This window comes from Papilio xuthus, unplaced genomic scaffold (genome assembly GCF_000836235.2).
Source record: "Papilio xuthus unplaced genomic scaffold, Pxut_1.1 DF828952.1, whole genome shotgun sequence".
Classification (NCBI taxonomy): domain Eukaryota; kingdom Metazoa; phylum Arthropoda; class Insecta; order Lepidoptera; family Papilionidae; genus Papilio; species Papilio xuthus.
Window position 1 is genome coordinate 4653548 of NW_013529697.1, and position 17807 is coordinate 4671354.

The window sequence follows — 17807 nt, forward strand, 5'->3', positions numbered from 1 at the left end:
CTGCGCAACCTCTCGGGAATTTCTGCACACACGTAACAAAAGATTGAATTATTCTTATGGTAAGTGATTTCCACAAAAAAATGAAAGACAGGTTACACCATTGTTTTTGTATATTATAACGAGGCGAACGAGTAAAGGGACCCTTAATATTAGTAGAACACCAAAGGAATTAAAAAGATACATTGCCGGTCTTTGAAAAGGTACAAAACCATAAAAGATTATGAAGAAAATATTTATAAGAAAACTTCTTTTAAGTTTTATTTTTACACGTAAGGTATATGTCATTATTTCTTGCCTGTATTAAGTTTATTTATATTTCATAATTAAAAACTTTTAACTAGCTATTCTTACATTCACTACAAACTTGACCTATATTTTTATTACATGGACGTGTAATGACTTACAATACGACACTCACGAGAAAACTTTTAAATTGGATTATGCACGAGGAGTACCTACGTTTCGTCATTTCGTTGTTTTGTTTCCTGTTTCCAAAAGAATAATAAATAAAACATTTTTCATTAACATTACAAGTGGTGTTTTTTGAAAGAAGAAATTTCAGTTATTACAAGAACAAAATTTAAAAAACATATCAAACTTTAGATAATTGTTGGTATTTGGTACCTTTGGGTTTAGAGCTATTATTACGTTTATAAAATACTATCGGTATTTTATAAATATACTATTTGCAATTAAACTTTTTGTTGTTTTTTATCAAGCATTTATTTAATCCTGTTTGTCACAATGGTCTTTAATACCCAATACTTTGCGATAAGACGATTGTCTATTTAAAATTATTCAAAGATTAACGCGGATTGTCAGGCATGAATTATCTTGCCAGATATTATATTTGTATCCTTGCTCTTCAGGCGCAGATACCTGAGTCAACAAGTGCTGTATTTGTAAGGTTTGGTACAAAAAAACATTAAATTATTTTTCCTTTTTTGATATTGTCATTAGACCTAAAGATAAGTACCAAATTTCAGATAGGTTTATATAAAGTGGGTGGTAATTTAAATAAATAGATTTAACCCAAATAAACAGAAAAACTTAATTAACGTTTAACTAGTCGTTAACTAACTTTTGATGGTCGTCCTAAAGACTTAAAATTTAATCCTTGACCATTGTCCATAACCTAGAACAAAGTGAAGGGAAAGTGAGTAATCCCAAAAGGCTATAAAAGTTACAATTTTATTGGCCGCAATGTTGCTTTACTGGATGCGGAACATTTTGAGACGGCAGCGACTTTATATACGTTGTCTTTGTCCCTTGTTACGATTGCCTTTAAAATGTTAGATTTTATAGGTTCTTATATCAAAACACAAGTAAATTAAACGTTTATTTTTATGTTAATTTCTATAATTAAATTTTATATATACTACCAAAATTTTATAGAACTTCTTTAACTAATCGAAAGCATTTCTATCTGCCAATATACTTACCTTATCTTTTATTTGTATTTACATTAACTTCTTAATTATTAGGGAAATTAATATGTGCTTATTTTATTGATAAAAAGAAACCTTATAGCCAAATACACATAAACCGTACTACATTCATCCATCAAGCTGAGTGTGACAGCGTAGTAGTAAGTCCCTTTATCAGTCATTCCGTGACGTATTGCCAAGCTCTGACTGGACTTACGTATGGTATAACTAACGTGACCAGACGGCCCGTTTTGAACGGGACTGTCCCTTTTATTGTTACGAGTCTCGGAGTCCCCGGAAAAAATATGGGACGCCAAATGGTCCCGTTTTTTTTTAAACTACGAAAAAATTTGAAAATTCATGTCGGCCGACGCGATTGGTGTGCAGGACCGAGACCGCATCTTTGGTGAAAACACCTGAGAAAATCCAGTACTAAAAGCTTTGTTGGTAAGAACATAAAAAAGTTCTATTTTTCATAAATAAACCAATGTCCCGTTTTGAGTCAAAAAATAAATGGTCACATTAGGTATAACTGAGAATCCACTATCGAAACATTTTTTTATAATCTCATTTACTATAATAAAAAAAGAGCTTAGCAATATGTTTAATCTTCTTCTTCTTGAGGTGCCTCTCCGACTAGCGAAGGTTGGCGATCAGTTCTCCATGTTCAATATGTTTAATGCTTAAGTTAAATCAGTTGAAACCCATAGTTACTCTTACGGTGTTTATAATAAATGGCATAGCAAGTTGGAAGTCCATAGCAGATAGACCGACGTAGAAAAAGTTTATGGACCAAGCCAAGGTCCACAAAGGGCTGTATAAGAGATGAAGAGTTTATAATAGAATATTCGCGTATTAGCTTACATAACTATGAAATATTGTAATGATGCGTCAATTATAATTTAATTTTGAGAAAGTTAACCCAAGTTTCGTAGTTAAGAACTTTCATCGAGCATTCATAGAGGTTGATACAGGTTAGACTTTCATAACTTTACGCTAACTTTTGTTACTAATTCCCCAGATTAATTGAGATAAATTGAAAATTGAGCTTTTGAAGAAAACACGACGTGATTTTTTTTAATACATTAAACAACTATTAGAGAAGAATAAATGTTTTAATCTAGTACTGAAAATATCATAACTTTATGGTCATAACATACATTTTTTTATAGAAATGGGAAATCGCCATTACATTTTTAATAAATATTTAATTAATAAAACATGCAAATAATTGACTAATTATCTTTTGCTACAAGCGCTACTATTCTAGAACTAACATTATGCAAACTTTAGAAGTAACTTCAACTCGCTTTTAAGCCAGTGCATTGAGTAATTTAACGGAAGTTTCAATATTAAGTTAAACCTCTAAGGCATATTACACTATAATAGTAAATAAAATTAACTGAACATTTTAAGTATGTGTTAAATAAAACAATACTATATTTAACATATAATCCATATTAATATTATATTATAAAATAACATACAATATAAAGAAAACTGCAGTCTCACGGCCACTTCCGTTGCAAAACTTTGCGAGATCTCTTAGTAAACCTAGACATTTAATTAGTACCTATTATAATTCTTAACATCGACTATTATAATTTTTATACCTTTTTTATGTGTATTTGTCCAACACCAGTCATTAAAATTTTCCTTTAAAACTGTATTCATAATGCCATATTATTCGAATCGTCATAGATAAGCTTCTCCATTCGTCCCAGTGGAAAAGCAAGCGTTCGATAAATCAGAGATTTGCGGCGACCGTTTTGCTTAACGTCGCAAAGACATGCTATTTGTGTAATTGAGATAGATAACAACTTCTAAATCTCGTATATTAACTGTACTTAAATTTTTGTACAATATAAAAAAAAACAAGTTGCCAATTCACATCAAAATATACGCTAGTATTAACTTCTATAAGAAGGCGGCTTCCATGTGTTAACATAACATTACAACGTATAAAAACATAAAAAAAACATGTTTTGACACTAATACTAAATACGGAAAATACAAAATTTATAGTTTCAATTTTACGATTAGTTTGTTAGTTTTTCGCCTTCAGTTAATTGTAGACTCTTTCTAATATTGACGATCCAATGACTTTTTTGATTTGATAAACATTTTCTATAAATATAATTTCTACCCTAATGCTAACGAAGTAAATTTAAATAACCGTGCACAACAAACGGCATAATTAAGTATGATATAAGACTCAGATAATCTCTAAGGGCAGCACTGTAGCCCTGGAAACCTTACCATGCTTATAAATATAAATGTTTGTGCGGAAAGACGCTTAAGATTTACGTCCATTCACGGATTATTTACGATGATTAAACGGATTTGTTTTGTCTTGGTGGTGGATGATAAGACTCAACGCTATGTAAGATAATACAAAGCAAACTAAAAATCGTTGTGGGCCGTGTGTGCAGTGCTTTCGGCACGGGCCTATGAACGCCTACTTTTATTCCGCGCCCGATTATTGTCCTTTGAACATATGAATTACTTGCCCTATTTTAATTTGCAAACACCTTATCTGTTGCATGAAATTAAAGCTTTATTTTGTGTCATAAAAAAACAAAATCATTAAGATTTTAGTCCCATCAATTTCAATGATAAGGTACAAATTTTTGATAAGACACCACCAAACTAATTTATCAATTTAGAAACAATAAAAAGATTGATACATTGCCTACCTTGTAACAACATAGGAAGGATGTTTTCTTTTCCCCTCATTTTCAACTACCAAAACCATGGGATGAGATGGGAAGAGGAAAGGAGTCGGGCTGTAAAACATATTCATCATATGAAGTGAAAAATATTTCTTTTTCACAATTATGTTTTAAATGATATGGCAATTTATATATTATTTAAACCGTTTTTGTCATTTGTGTTCTTTCTTTATACTAAGGAACTAACAAGGCATAAATAATACAATAATTAAAATCTGTATGTTTATTTTGTTGCATTATTATAATAAATATAATATAGATTCTTATTCTATACATGTATTAAAATAACATCAATGGATACTGGTCACTCTTAATTTTTTTTTTCTTTTTCAGTTTGAGCACATTGTGCGGCCAATGTAAACCATACTATAGCTCTAATATCTCTATTTTATAACAAGATTTATTAAATATATTGCCAATCCAAAATGATTAAAAATTTGAACTTTGGTGTTAAATTAAGATGTAATGATAGTAATAAAACATCTAAAAATGACCACCAAATCACTTAAGCACATATTATAACCTAGTTATATTGAAATTATCTAGAAATTACGGAGAATATTGCTCATAATTTAGTTTATTCTTTATGACATCATATGCACTATTATATTTCTTATATCTACTAGAATATAACTTCAGATAATTATAATATAGTATACAAAAGTACATACCAGCAAGACATGATCCTTGATAGCGTTAGGGTATGCTATTTGTTCACTGAGAATGCACAATAACTAACATGTTAAAATATTATTTTGATTTATGACTTTTAGTAGTTATCCTATCCTCCGCAGTTAGTGGTTGCCTAAGTTTCCTGCCGATTTTATCTTCCTTAAGTTGTAAAACAATTTGCTCTGTGTTCCTCAAACTTTTGTTCAATTTTTCAATTCTCTGTTGTCGTTCTTGAATGCCGCTGATGAAATCATCGACTTCTTTCTTCATACTATCCACATCTATGTCGGGAACCGGATGTTTTGACTTAAATCTTGCTTTTGATAAAGATTCCAATTGCAAATTGAGTATTTTGTTTTCCATTATCGAACTTTTTTGTTCATATTCCACGCACATTTTACCAAATCTTTTACGAGATTCAACAACGACATTCATAAGATTTTCGCATTTTTCCTCTAATGTTAGGTCATCTGTATCTAAAAAAGCAAAATTTATTTAATTTTGTGAATGAATGCGTTATTTTACAAGTTTAAGTCATGCGTTGCTTACCCATTTTATATAATTGTGATTTTTTAGCAAAATTTAGGAGTGTAATACTAAACTACGTATACAGAAAATTATTATAAAGACAAAATATAAATATTGCTTTATACCAAAACTTTAACGGAACGGAAAACTTCAAAACTTGCTTGTAAACACAAAACATAAACAACGCGTAACGACAAAGATTATTTTTCTATAATCTATGACAGAACGCAACACAGAATATAAACGAGTGAATTGATCACTGATACATTTTTTTTAAACTTGAGATTAAAAATGTTTTCAGATCTCAATCCCTTCCTTATCCGTTCAAATTTCAGTTTTGAGTTTTTCAATTCCAAGTGCCCGCTTTGAAACAAGCTCAAAACTATTCTAACGAACGGATTTCAATTTAAAGTTGGAAAGCCAAAAATTCTATCAAACGAGTTGCAGAAAAATGTTTCAAGTCGGCGGGCTTATTACTAGCTTATTTTGTATCATAAACGAGAAATGTATTACAATTTAATTTAAATTGAACTCAGTATAACGATTGCGAATATTCGATACGATATGTATGATGTTTTTGTCGATTATATCTCGAAAATAGAAACTATAGTGGAAACCATAACAGGTTTTAATATTTTTAACAGCAGTCAACAATGACGTCTTTTAAGTTGTAATTTAAATTAACAATAATTTTGAAGCCCTTTACTATTATACCAAGTGGAAGCAAGAATACCGAGCGAGAGTTTAGTAACCGTCTGCAACAACAAATGGCAAAAATCGTGACCTAATTCTACTTCGCAGACTTCACACTTGAAGTGCTCGTTTAAAAACAATTTAACAATGTCTACTGTGTATATAAGATATTTTACTGTTATCATAATTAAAAAAAGAAACACGTATTTACTCTTAATTACTTGCACATAACTTTTTGAACTTAACTTCTATACGGACACTTAATTAAAAAAAACATACCGTTAATTTCATGGAATTAGTTTTGTCATTTGGCATGAAGTAGTTTGAAGTGAAAATCAACTCGAAGAATAAATAAAAAATTAGCTGGGACTTTGCTCCCATAAATAAAACTCATATTTGATAATTCAACGAATCATTAATCTATGACTTATTTTACAATTTCATGTATAGAGAGAAAAAAAATTAATTTTAAATAGGAAATGTTTGTACAGCCACGAAGTAGATAATATAATACACAGCTTTGTCGAAACTTATTATATTTTAAAGTATAAACTAAACGGAAACATAAAATATAAACGAGGGTAAAAAATAAGACGAACAAATCAAGTATAAATTACACTTTTTCTTAAAAAGTCGACTAATTTATGATTTCCCTAAGCTCAATAGGAAGTGGCAAACAAATATTGGTCCGTGCATTATAAATAAGGTTCGCGAAAGGGTCGGGTTACGTACAGATGTTTGCAGCCGGCGGTCGTCCTTTCACTATCTTGCTCTGCCTCTAAACTCCACTGAGAATCGATAACTTATAGATACTCACATATATAGTCTGGTAGTACAATACCAGCACCTAAAAATACATTTCCATTAAGTGAATGTATTAGTTCCTAATTCGGATGATCCTATACATGTACAAAAATTGAAAAAAGAACCATAGAGGATCATGAGGATGATCTAAAGAAGAAATACTTTTTAAAGAAAAATCGTGGCTTAACAAAACACAAGTCAAATAAGTTATCCGTATAAAACATACCAATAAGTGGGCCACAATTTCATATGTAAAGTTTGGCTCATTTCATTTTATTACTGTATTCAGTTTAAGCTTTATAATTGAATACTTTAACGTACAGCTTCCAAGTCTTGTTAAACTACTCGCAGACCAAGTTCAGTCGAGGGAAATTGAAGAGTTCTGTGAACTTTGCTACACTAAGAGCTTCAAATAGCCATTACTTGCGTTATGTGGCAATATGGAAATATTTATTAGAGATAAGAGATGATACATTCATAACAGCCAACTACAGTGGAATGATAATCTATCCTGTTCTGTTCCAAGTAATCATTATCAAAATTACTATAGTAAACTGAAATAAAACTAAGTTTTTTATACACCCAGGCTAAAGGAAAAAGTCGGTAAGTCTTGTTTATCTTATCTGAATTTAAATTTTAAAACACGCGACTCGTATCTCGTTCATGCAGTGCAACATGAATTGTAAATTTTAAACTACCAACATCTGCTTTAAGCTACTTCAAAGGATCATTTACTTATTTTTTTTACAAATTAATTTACTAAAATTTATTCCTTGTTGCTATTTTAATGCCAAAATAGACGGTTGCGAGACAAAATATATATACCTTTGTTTAAATAAATACAATGCAAAATCTCTGCTTACTCTACGAGTTTTTACACTAATGTAATCGTTATGTTAAATATAAAGAAATACATAATTTAAAAAAAATCCCTTATATAATCTGGAACGTATAATTATATTAGTACCAAATGCTAATTAAATAATTTTATAATAGTAGCCTGTCGTAGTTATTATTGTAACGAGAACGGCTGTGTGACACGAAATTAACTCATTGTGAGTCGCAACCGGCATCATAACGTTTTATTATTTTCTTTATAAGCCTCTTAAACTTTGAATTGTAGCTAAAATCATGTAACAAAGATAAGGAAACGTTTAATTTTGATGTTTTTACATTAGCAATATCAGTAATGACCTGTAAAATTTACTGTTTCGAAAGTTATGTAAGTACTTTAATTAGTGGTTTTAGCTAAAAATAATTTGAAACAGTTCCTCGTTAGATTAGATTCAAGATATTGAATTATGATATGTTAAGACGCAGTCGTTGATACCTGAATAATAAAGACCAATAATATTATACTTCAAATTATGGAAAACTATATCGTAAAGATAACAAAGCTGTACGAGAAATTAACGAATGAAAACGTAAATCTCCCATCTTAAGTTTAAATGTGCAAAGGATTGTAATAATAAATAATGCAAATGAAGCGCACTGAAAGCGTTAATAGTACACAAACAACATAACCAAAGACAGATATTGTTTTATGCAGATGAAATATAACACGAATGTGTAGATATCTTTGCTCAGGTACAGCAGTGATGCGGGGATGTGGGGCGGCAAAGCGGAACGCTTTGTACGTGGCCGGATAGGGGATTGTAAATTATGTACGACCTTCGCTCTGTTTGGATTCTATACCAGCGATCAAATAAAGAAGCTTCTATGTTTTAATTCATAAATTCGACAAAGTGTAGACTAATATATTCCTAGGGGTTCATAGGAGTAACCATTGGCTTACTAAAGTGGATGCATAGCGAGAAAAATGATTATTCAAGATAAAATAAAAACTTTTTTTGGTTTTAGTTTTAATACAGATGCAAATTTAAATTGCGTATATAAGCTTGTAAAACTTTAAATCAATGAATTAATAACATTTTATAATACTTTAGTCCAAGTATAATATAAATTTTTAATTGTACCGCAGTTTTCCACTGATGAAACAACTGTACGAGTATATATTGTTGCCTCTGGATTCTCCAAAGAAAAGTGAGAGATAACAATATTTGCTAGAATATAACAAAAAAAATTACATTTATAACAATGCAATGGGACCTTTGCTGTTCCAACGTGCATTTCTCATGAATTTAAAATTGTAACCCAATGCACACAGACAGGTGCATATTTTATAACTTTCAATCCAACTTTATCAATAAAGAATTAGATATAAACTCCGTAGTAACCATATAGACACTGCAATATAAAGAACAAAGAAATGAAAGAACTTAAAAAAAAAACTCTGCAATAAATTGTGACGTCACAGAAAACAAATTTCAGTGGCGTTACACATGTAAAAAACATATATTACTTTTGTATTAAATACCTACTTAATTTTTTTTAATATTGTAACATTGAACAAAAAATTGTGAATTGCGCAGCGCTTCGCACGATGTTGATGACGAAAATGTGTTCAAAAAATCTCGATTTTATTTATGCGATATATAGATCTTTTGAATAATAACCAAACAATATATTTCTAATCAACCAATATGCGCGTAATGCACACAACACAATATACATATCTAAAACAAAGCTTTGTTAAAGCGAACATGATACCGCTGAAATTATTTCCCATAGTAATTTTCTTTATGTTGTTTACCAACTGGCACATAGAAAATTACGCCACGAGTCGAGAAGTTACAGGCTTGCACCGACTTAAACAATAAACAACGAAATAAATCAATGCAACAGTACAAATGTTTAATGTATTTTATGTTCTATTATAATTCTGTCAAATGTGCGTGTTAATGCAAGCTAAAAAAAGCTCAATGCTTGGTTAATCAATCCTGTTGCTGCTGCTGGTGTTGCTACTGTGCTACCAGTATGTCATGGTTATATTGATATTAAGTATCGAAATTAAAAAAAGATATTACTAGAAAGATATTAAAGGGTTACCTACTCTAAACCTTAGAATATATTTAATCTCATAGTCAGATAAACACTGTCGCTGGTCATTCAACCACATCATCATCAAATCAAGGTCGTTTACAGCTATTGATGATCTTCCATCATTAATCATCTTCGTTGCGTTTAATATTGTGACGCTGGTTCCAGGTCGTGGTCACACAGAGGTCCGCGTGGAGCTGCAGATGGAACGGTGGGCGACAAGGGGCGGCGCGGTTCGCTTGCGGTGCGTGCATGACGTGCCGCCGCACCTCCTTGACAAAGTCGTCTTCCTCAGGCACGGCACCAAAATATTCCAGTACATTAAAGACAGGAAACCGCCGTATAGGAATTTCACAACCCCAGGAGCTGTACTGAATGTAAGTGCATGTACTGATAACAATTATTTTATTGCTATATATTTTTTTTAATTATTACTTAAACTGTAAGGGCTCCACAGATTACGTTGTCAGGCTTCTTCACTAAAAAATAGTATTTTCATTTTAGTCAGTCTTCTTCTTGAAGTGTCTCTGCAAATTATCAAAGGTCAGGTCAAACAGAAGTCAGTTTAGTATACTTTTCTATTTTGAGCGAACTGGAATAGTTGGTGGGCACTCGCAATTTCAGTTAGTTGGCCAACAATCACAACAAAAGGAAAAGATATTTAGTAAGTCAGTTCCATAAATTAACTAAATTAATAAAATCGTGATCATTAAGACGCTATATTGTGTAAACACAGAATACAGGGGTAAATATACCCCTTTGTGCGTGTCAACAAAAACACGTCGTAATCGTCGCTCAGCTTAAGAGTAGAGGAAATTTCGCAAATTCACTTGATATACAAACACCTTAAAAGGCAACAAACACGGATGCCAGCCGTGTAATAGCCGAGCCGAGTTAATTTTCCGGGTCGAAGTTACGTGTAGGATAACCAAGCTATTTACAACGGAAAATGCGCTGTAAAAGCTTTACTAAATATTTAATTTCAAAACAACTTTACTCATGATAGTTCAGTGGATATGCATCGTTTTGAACTTACATTTTTTTAGGAAAACATCATATGTTTTACTAAACATGATTTTACAATATTCAGCTAGATGGATGTGTTAGAATTATTGTAGCCTTTTCCAATTTAAATATTACCTAATTTGCTTACATTTGGAACTGTACTCATAACATACTGCCCGCTATGAACTTGCAGCTATCCTTTGGTAGGAGTGAATCAGAGAACAAAAATTTTAAGTGATTGTTGATTTGAAGTCTTGTAATCTGACTATTTGGGACTTACCATCCAAAGATTATCAAATATTTCTCTTTCAAACGTTAGTAAATGGTTGAAATATCGGTGTCATTTATGAATGTTTAGGCGCCTGGCAAAACAGAAATGCAAAGTTGCAGTAAAATTAATTCGCTAGTACGTTCCGTTGCATGCACATAGCTCATTTAACTGCAGGAGGGCGTAACAGGTCGACCCCAGAGCCGGGTCACAGAGTAGTAGTAGTAGGTAGGAACAATTCGCTACGTGCCAATTTATATTATTGTTACCTACAAACACAATTAGACCGTATTGCGTGGCCAGTCTCTATGAAACAGTAATGTATACGCGTGTTATTAAAAATTCCATTTCTCGTTAGGCTAGGTTGTACTTTTATTTTTTTATGGATAACTCTATTTGCCTATTTTTCTATAGTAAAATATTATTTATGTATAGAATTTTTTTCTTCCTTTACATCATAAACAATTTTTTGAAGTCACGTATTAGTTACCGGAAGGTATAGTAATATATTATATATTTTTATACTAATATAAAGTTAGAAGGTAGGTGGTAATTTTATTTATATGTAAAATGTAATATCAAGCCATCATTTCATCTACATTTATACTCCTTATAAAATTTAAATTCACAACGAATTGTTCTTAAAGTGCTGGAATTCTGAGTCACGTATTGAAGATAACACTCACGTATATAAGCTTTCAGCTTCCATAATAACCTCGCGGCTTCAGAATGAGCTAAAGTCATACATTACTCATTTTGAACCCCTAATTTCTTCATTTTAGGTTTTCTCATCCATCTTTGAATTTTAAATTTTATTAAATTCGTTACGTCATTTAAAGCACCAGACATTTTAAGAGTACCTTAGATAAATCTCTTAATCTGGCTAATTAAAAGAATAAGAGTGTCTGTATGTAATATCATAAAAATGTCATATTTTATACCCATGATGTTTTTCCTACTACTTATAAGGAAAAACCAATCTTTGTCTGTCACTCTGCTGTGTGTCCTCAAGTTCGCGTTTGTTCCGGGTAAACTGAAAACAATTGCATTGATTGTGAGAGAACTTTTGCTGGAAGGTATTTAATGTCTGTTAAAATAACGTCTTTTTTTTAAATTCCGTGGCGAAGACGCGACCAACCAATATAGTTATAAGTCAAAGCGAAATTTTATTCTCATATGTTGACAACAGAATACATTTTATCCTATTTTTTCTTGCAGATAGCATTGGCGACGGATAACTCAATAATCCTACAGAACTTAGACTTTGCGGCTAGCGGCAGTTATTCCTGTGAAGTGTCAATGGATACGCCCATTTATACCAAAGAGTCCACTGCTAAGCAACTTACAGTATTCCGTAAGTATTACCTATACTAGGAATATGTTTAAAAATGAAGTTATTTACGTTATTTATTAGAAAAGAATTTGCACATTGTAGCAAACTTGTGTCTTACTTAAACAATGAAACGTAAACACTTCGTTTCATTTAAAAAGATGCGACGCGACAGCTTTATGCAAAATGCCAACAACAATTAGCTTGTTGGATATCGAGTTGATTGTCGACTGACTCATTAGTGTTCGTATGATATTGGACAAATAATGTGACGTCATTTATTTTTCTACAAACAACGCAAACATTTACAATTTATAACTATTAATACAGATAACAATAATCTTGTAAAATAGGTTAGATTCTATCAGGAACTTTAGAATTAAATCAATCGAAGAGGCTTAATTCTGATGATTGTTTTCATATTTTTGACAGCGATTTAAAATGTAAAGTTTTAATTCGTACATTTTATTAAAACAAGATAATAGTTAAATAAACTTATATAAATTGGCTAAACACGTAAACGTATATTCGTCCGGTACCGCCACCAGACGAATATAGTGAGTGTTTAGTTTATATAAGTTTATTATAATGTATCACGAAAGTTTAAATAATTAGTTAAAGACAACTTATTATCTTTATTGTGTCGATTTTACAAAACAATGAAGTTACACCTGCGCGTTGAGATTAGTTTACATTACATGCTGAAATTAAATAAACCGACATACAGCACTAGATTATGAGAAATACCCCTTTTTCAACCAACTGTTAACCATCATTTGTCTGCTAGATTTTATACGTCCAAAGATTAAAACCCAAGTTTTCATATCAAATCTATTTGTACCCTTCAGCGATTAAAAATATTTATTTTTGATCCTTTTATCCCTCTTCATACGATAATAGTTACGTCATTATTGGTTACGCTTAGCAAAATACGTATAACCTGACTTTAACCTCGCAATTTTATAATTCGAATCTCAACAGAAAACAATAATACATACATAAAATAGCAACTAATTAACGAATAAGGTTAACTACAACATGTAATACTACTTGATTAAGGAATGTATATTGCGTAAATTATGAACATGAAACATATTCAGAGTGTCAGAATTAATTAAACTAAAAACTTTTTTTTGATTAACGACTAAACTGTTCGTTAACTGGTTATAAATAACATACACTCTCATCTATGAATATACGAATATTTTAACGAAATATGAACATCCCCCAACTTTCAAAACACAATCATTAGCATATGATTTCAATGCACGAAGCGAGCCCGTCGTGATATGAATCTCAAATAACTTTAAATATTTCAAACATTTATTTATTGCATTTTCGACTTTCCTCCATTCAGATACGATTCTAATTTGGTTAATATTTTTAATATACCCTTAACTGACATCAGCTGAGACCTACGGAATGAAAGCTTTTTGGATTTAGATTTTTTTTTCATGATTTATAAACTAACGCAACATATTTAGTAAACACGGTCTCAGACATTTTTATCAGAGGACAAATAATAAATGAAGACTTAATTCATTATAGATTAATAAAAATGTTTATTTATCTGTTTTCTATAAATACTTGTTTATTATAAATGTTTACATTTTACTAATATTATAAATGCGAATGTTTAGATGAATGTTTGTTAAAAGCTATTTTCTGAACGGATGCATGGATCTTGCTAAAATTTGGCATAAATGTAGAACATAGTCTGGAAGAACAGATAGGCTACTTTTTTTTTAACAAGCGTGGATGGAGTCGCTGACGACAGCTGGTTTAGTATAAATAAACACATAGAGTTATCTAAAAGCCGTATCTGTTAAACAAAACGGTAAAGTTGAATTAAATTGTCCGTCTGTGAGCAGCTTACACGCTCGAAAGAGTTTTAAAGAGCGTGAGACGATATCGTAAGAGTGCACCGGTTTAAATGCAATTTCACATCGTTTACTGGTAAATTTGAAAACACATGCTCACGTAAATGGAAAGAAAATTGAAAGCATTTTTTTATATTATAAGGTGGCAAACGAGCGAGCAGCCAACTGGAATCGCTGAAATAGCGAAGTGACCATTACCCATGGACATACGCAACTGCATATGCGTTGCCTACCTTTAATCGATAGAAGAGAGGATGCACAGAAAGAAAGTATTTTCTCTTTCCATGCATCCTCTCATCCGGAAAGTCCACTTCCACTTCCCATCCTTTTCTTATAAGAAAAAGGGTGGGAAGGGTAAGAGGACTAAATTAGGCCTCCGGGACGCATCAGACGAAACGCGGAATTGCTTCCACTTGACGCCTGTATTCTGTGTGGTCGTGATATTTCACCGGGCGAGCCGGGACAATTCGTGCGAAGATGTTAAAGCGGGCTCTACCACTGTTATTTTAACTTACACTTTTCAACTTACCTGTATTAGTTATTATAAATGCGAATGTTTAGATGGATGGTTAGATGGGTGTTTGTTTGAAGATATCTCCAGAACGACTGAACGGATCCGGCTGAAATAGACGTAGAACATAATCTGAAAGAACAAATAGGCTACTATGTGTTTTTTTAATTCTGCGCGGACGGAGTCGCGGGCGACAGCTAGTCGTAAATAAAATTTGTGCAAATGTACACCAAAGACTCCGAATCAACTCGAACCGGAATTTTTATTAAACAATTGAGTGTTTTAGTCAACTTATGGTCTTTTAGTTAAAAAAAAAAAACTGTGGTCCTGTAATCTGTTATTAGTAAAAAGTTTTGTTGTTATTAGTAATCGGTTACTTATAGTTGATTGTCCGATAATTGATAAAAAAAAAGATATAAGGAAACAAATGTAATTATTTGTCTACGCAATTCTGAAAAATCCAAAAAAGATAATGTTATTATAAAGTTTGTCAATCTGCAAGATAAATCGGGATAATTATTACGAACCTGTAATTACAACATTTTTCTTAAGCCGGGCCATAAATAATACTTTGATAAGTACAGTCAAGCAATAAATTTACTTTATTTTTAACAACAAATTTCTGTCTCAGTTTAATATACATATTATTTATTTATTTTTATAGCAAAAGGTGGCAAACAAGTTAGTGACCACTTGAATTCGCCAAAATAGCGAAGCGACCGTTGCACTAAGCCATCTGCATTTGATCCGTTGCCTATTTTTAATCGATAGAGAAGTGGCGGTTTAGCTTTTAAAATATATCAACTTTAGCAAGTAATCCATTTTTTTTTATTTGTGTAGTTAGCAATTATATTTAAGAAACTAAATAACTACGGCCAACTCTTTATAGATTTCAAAAATTGTATTATTTTATAAGCTGGAATCTTTTAAAATCTTCTAAATAAGTGTAGTATGTAGTAGTAAATTATAATACAATGTAGAAAACATAAATATTTATTGTAAAGGTTTTGTTCTTCATATGTACTTAAAAGTAATCCCTTTTAATTAAGGGTAATAAAATAATTTATCAAATAAATCCACGAGCCCGGTGTCACGATTACAGATAAAACTAATTAAAGTATAATATATAAAACGAAACTTAAATCATAACATCACAATATACATTCAAAATGAAATCAATTCTGTTGTTGGCGTGTCTCTTAGTTAATGTGGCGTGGTCGCTAGCGACATGGCAAGAAAACGTTTCTAAATGGAGTCTAGAATCTGGAATGGAGGATGCGCGCAGAATAAAACATTTCGAACATTTAATTGGTCCATTGTCGCGCATCGTCGGAGGAGCTATCGCGCCAGTAAGATCTCACCCTTACTTAGCAGGTCTGCTGGTAGACGTCATAGGTCTTCCTTCTCCGGCTGCCTGCGGAGGATCTCTTCTCTCATCTACAAGAGTCCTGACTGCCGCTCATTGCTGGAACGACGGCCGGTTCACCGCTTGGCGTTTCACCGTTGTCCTCGGTTCTCCATTCCTGTTCCACGGTGGAGTCAGAATCCCGACCTTTACGATCGCTGTCCATCCACAATATAATCCAAGAACTCTCAACAATGATATTGCTATATTATATCTACCAATGCGCGTCAGTTTCTCGGACGCGATTAGACCGATAACATTGCCACATGGGCCTTTGCTTAACATGGATTTCACAGGACGTTGGCTCAAAACTGCAGGATACGGAAGATACTCTGATCTGAGCACTCCCACCACTAACACTATGGTGAGGAATATCTTCCTTCAAGCGATATCGACGCAACAGTGCAGACGGATATATGGAAATGCCATCTTAGATTCAAATATTTGCACGAATGGCGCCGGCGGAGTAGGAATCTGTCAGGGTGACTCCGGTGGACCTTTGACGTACTCGGTTCAGGGTCAAGATATACTTATCGGTGTTAGTTCCTTTGTGGCACAAGACGGTTGCGAATTAGGATTCCCTTCGGCTTTCGCGAGAGTGACTTCGTACATTGATTGGATACACAGACACATGTAATAATTAAATGTGATAGTAAACAAACAAAATGTGCAAACAAAACGATGCTAAACCGAAAATTAAGGCATGTCGACAACAGAAATGAATATGACTGCAAAACTCCCACCGCATTATGCAATGTAACACGTAAATAAATAATTAAAATCAAACAAAGCAATCCTTTTATTTCCACGAATACAGCACTAAATTTTGTTATTTATTACCGGCAAAAAGCGTTACGTGTATCGTCCTGAATCTCAATGACAGAAAAACATTTCCCAAACAGTTTTGTAGCAGATAGGGAGAGATAAATCACAAGTCAAGGAAACATAAATCCTAGGCTATGGAAACATTTCGCAAGTTCTTACATCTCGAGAAGGAGATAACAAGTGAACGCTAATTAGACTTAGTAATGCAATGTCTAAAATAATAAAATATGTTACATTTAAATAATATTATAATAAATGATTATTTTAAGTATAAGTTGTTTCTTCTGAATATAATATGTATAACAATTAGCATACATAAGTATTTTAAACAACATTTACGTAACCATTACAAATATCCATCTCCTTTCAAACCTCAGTCAAATAAGAATTTTTACACCCTGGTTTCGGAGGTCAAAATATCTGTATAAAACATGTCGCGGTACCTGTCAATATATTTGACGAAACATAGATAACAATATAATATAAACGATTTCGGGCTCAGAAACCCACGGTAAATTAGTTTTTCGAATAAATTTTACATATTTTTGGTTTATCTAAATTAACTATTTTTCATCTTTGTTAGATCCACAAAAGCATCACCCGCGGATCGACTTCCCCACACGATATATCAGCTTCGGTGAGACTCTCCGAGCGAACTGTACCACCGCGCCCGCGCTCCCCGCGCCCCATATTACCTGGTTCATTAACGGTAGAAAGGTAAGAGGTTATTATTATAAGATTCAAACTTTTAAATGAATTGTTTACGAAACAGGATGGAGAAAACAAA

The 17807-nt window shown here is 32.2% G+C and overlaps 3 protein-coding genes across 3 annotated transcripts in view; 2 read left to right on the forward strand and 1 right to left on the reverse strand.

Annotated features, from left to right (window-relative positions):
- Positions 1–17807, forward strand: part of LOC106126368 (uncharacterized) — a 59756-nt gene that overhangs the window by 39576 nt on the left and 2373 nt on the right. Inside the window, exons 2-4 of the mRNA XM_013323995.1 lie at positions 9965–10173; positions 12288–12423; positions 17604–17737. Of these exons, the coding sequence (XP_013179449.1) occupies positions 9965–10173; positions 12288–12423; positions 17604–17737 (479 nt within the window). The remainder of the gene's footprint in view (positions 1–9964; positions 10174–12287; positions 12424–17603; positions 17738–17807) is intronic.
- On the reverse strand, positions 4445–5419 carry LOC106126396 (uncharacterized). The gene is made up of 2 exons (XM_013324045.1): positions 5381–5419; positions 4445–5307 (listed from the first exon to the last, which is right to left on the reverse strand). The coding sequence occupies exons 1-2, from the start codon at positions 5382–5384 to the stop codon at positions 4910–4912; spliced, it is 402 nt and encodes a 133-aa protein (XP_013179499.1). The 5' UTR covers positions 5385–5419; the 3' UTR covers positions 4445–4909.
- On the forward strand, positions 15940–17238 carry LOC106126381 (brachyurin). Its single transcript, XM_013324019.1, has one exon. It carries the CDS (start codon positions 15960–15962, stop codon positions 16830–16832), a length of 873 nt encoding a protein of 290 aa, XP_013179473.1. The 5' UTR covers positions 15940–15959; the 3' UTR covers positions 16833–17238.

Excerpts from the sequence above, each read along its gene's own strand:
- LOC106126381 (XM_013324019.1), top strand. The coding sequence starts at position 15,960 with ATGAAATCAATTCTGTTGTTGGCGTGTCTCTTAGTTAATGTGGCGTGG.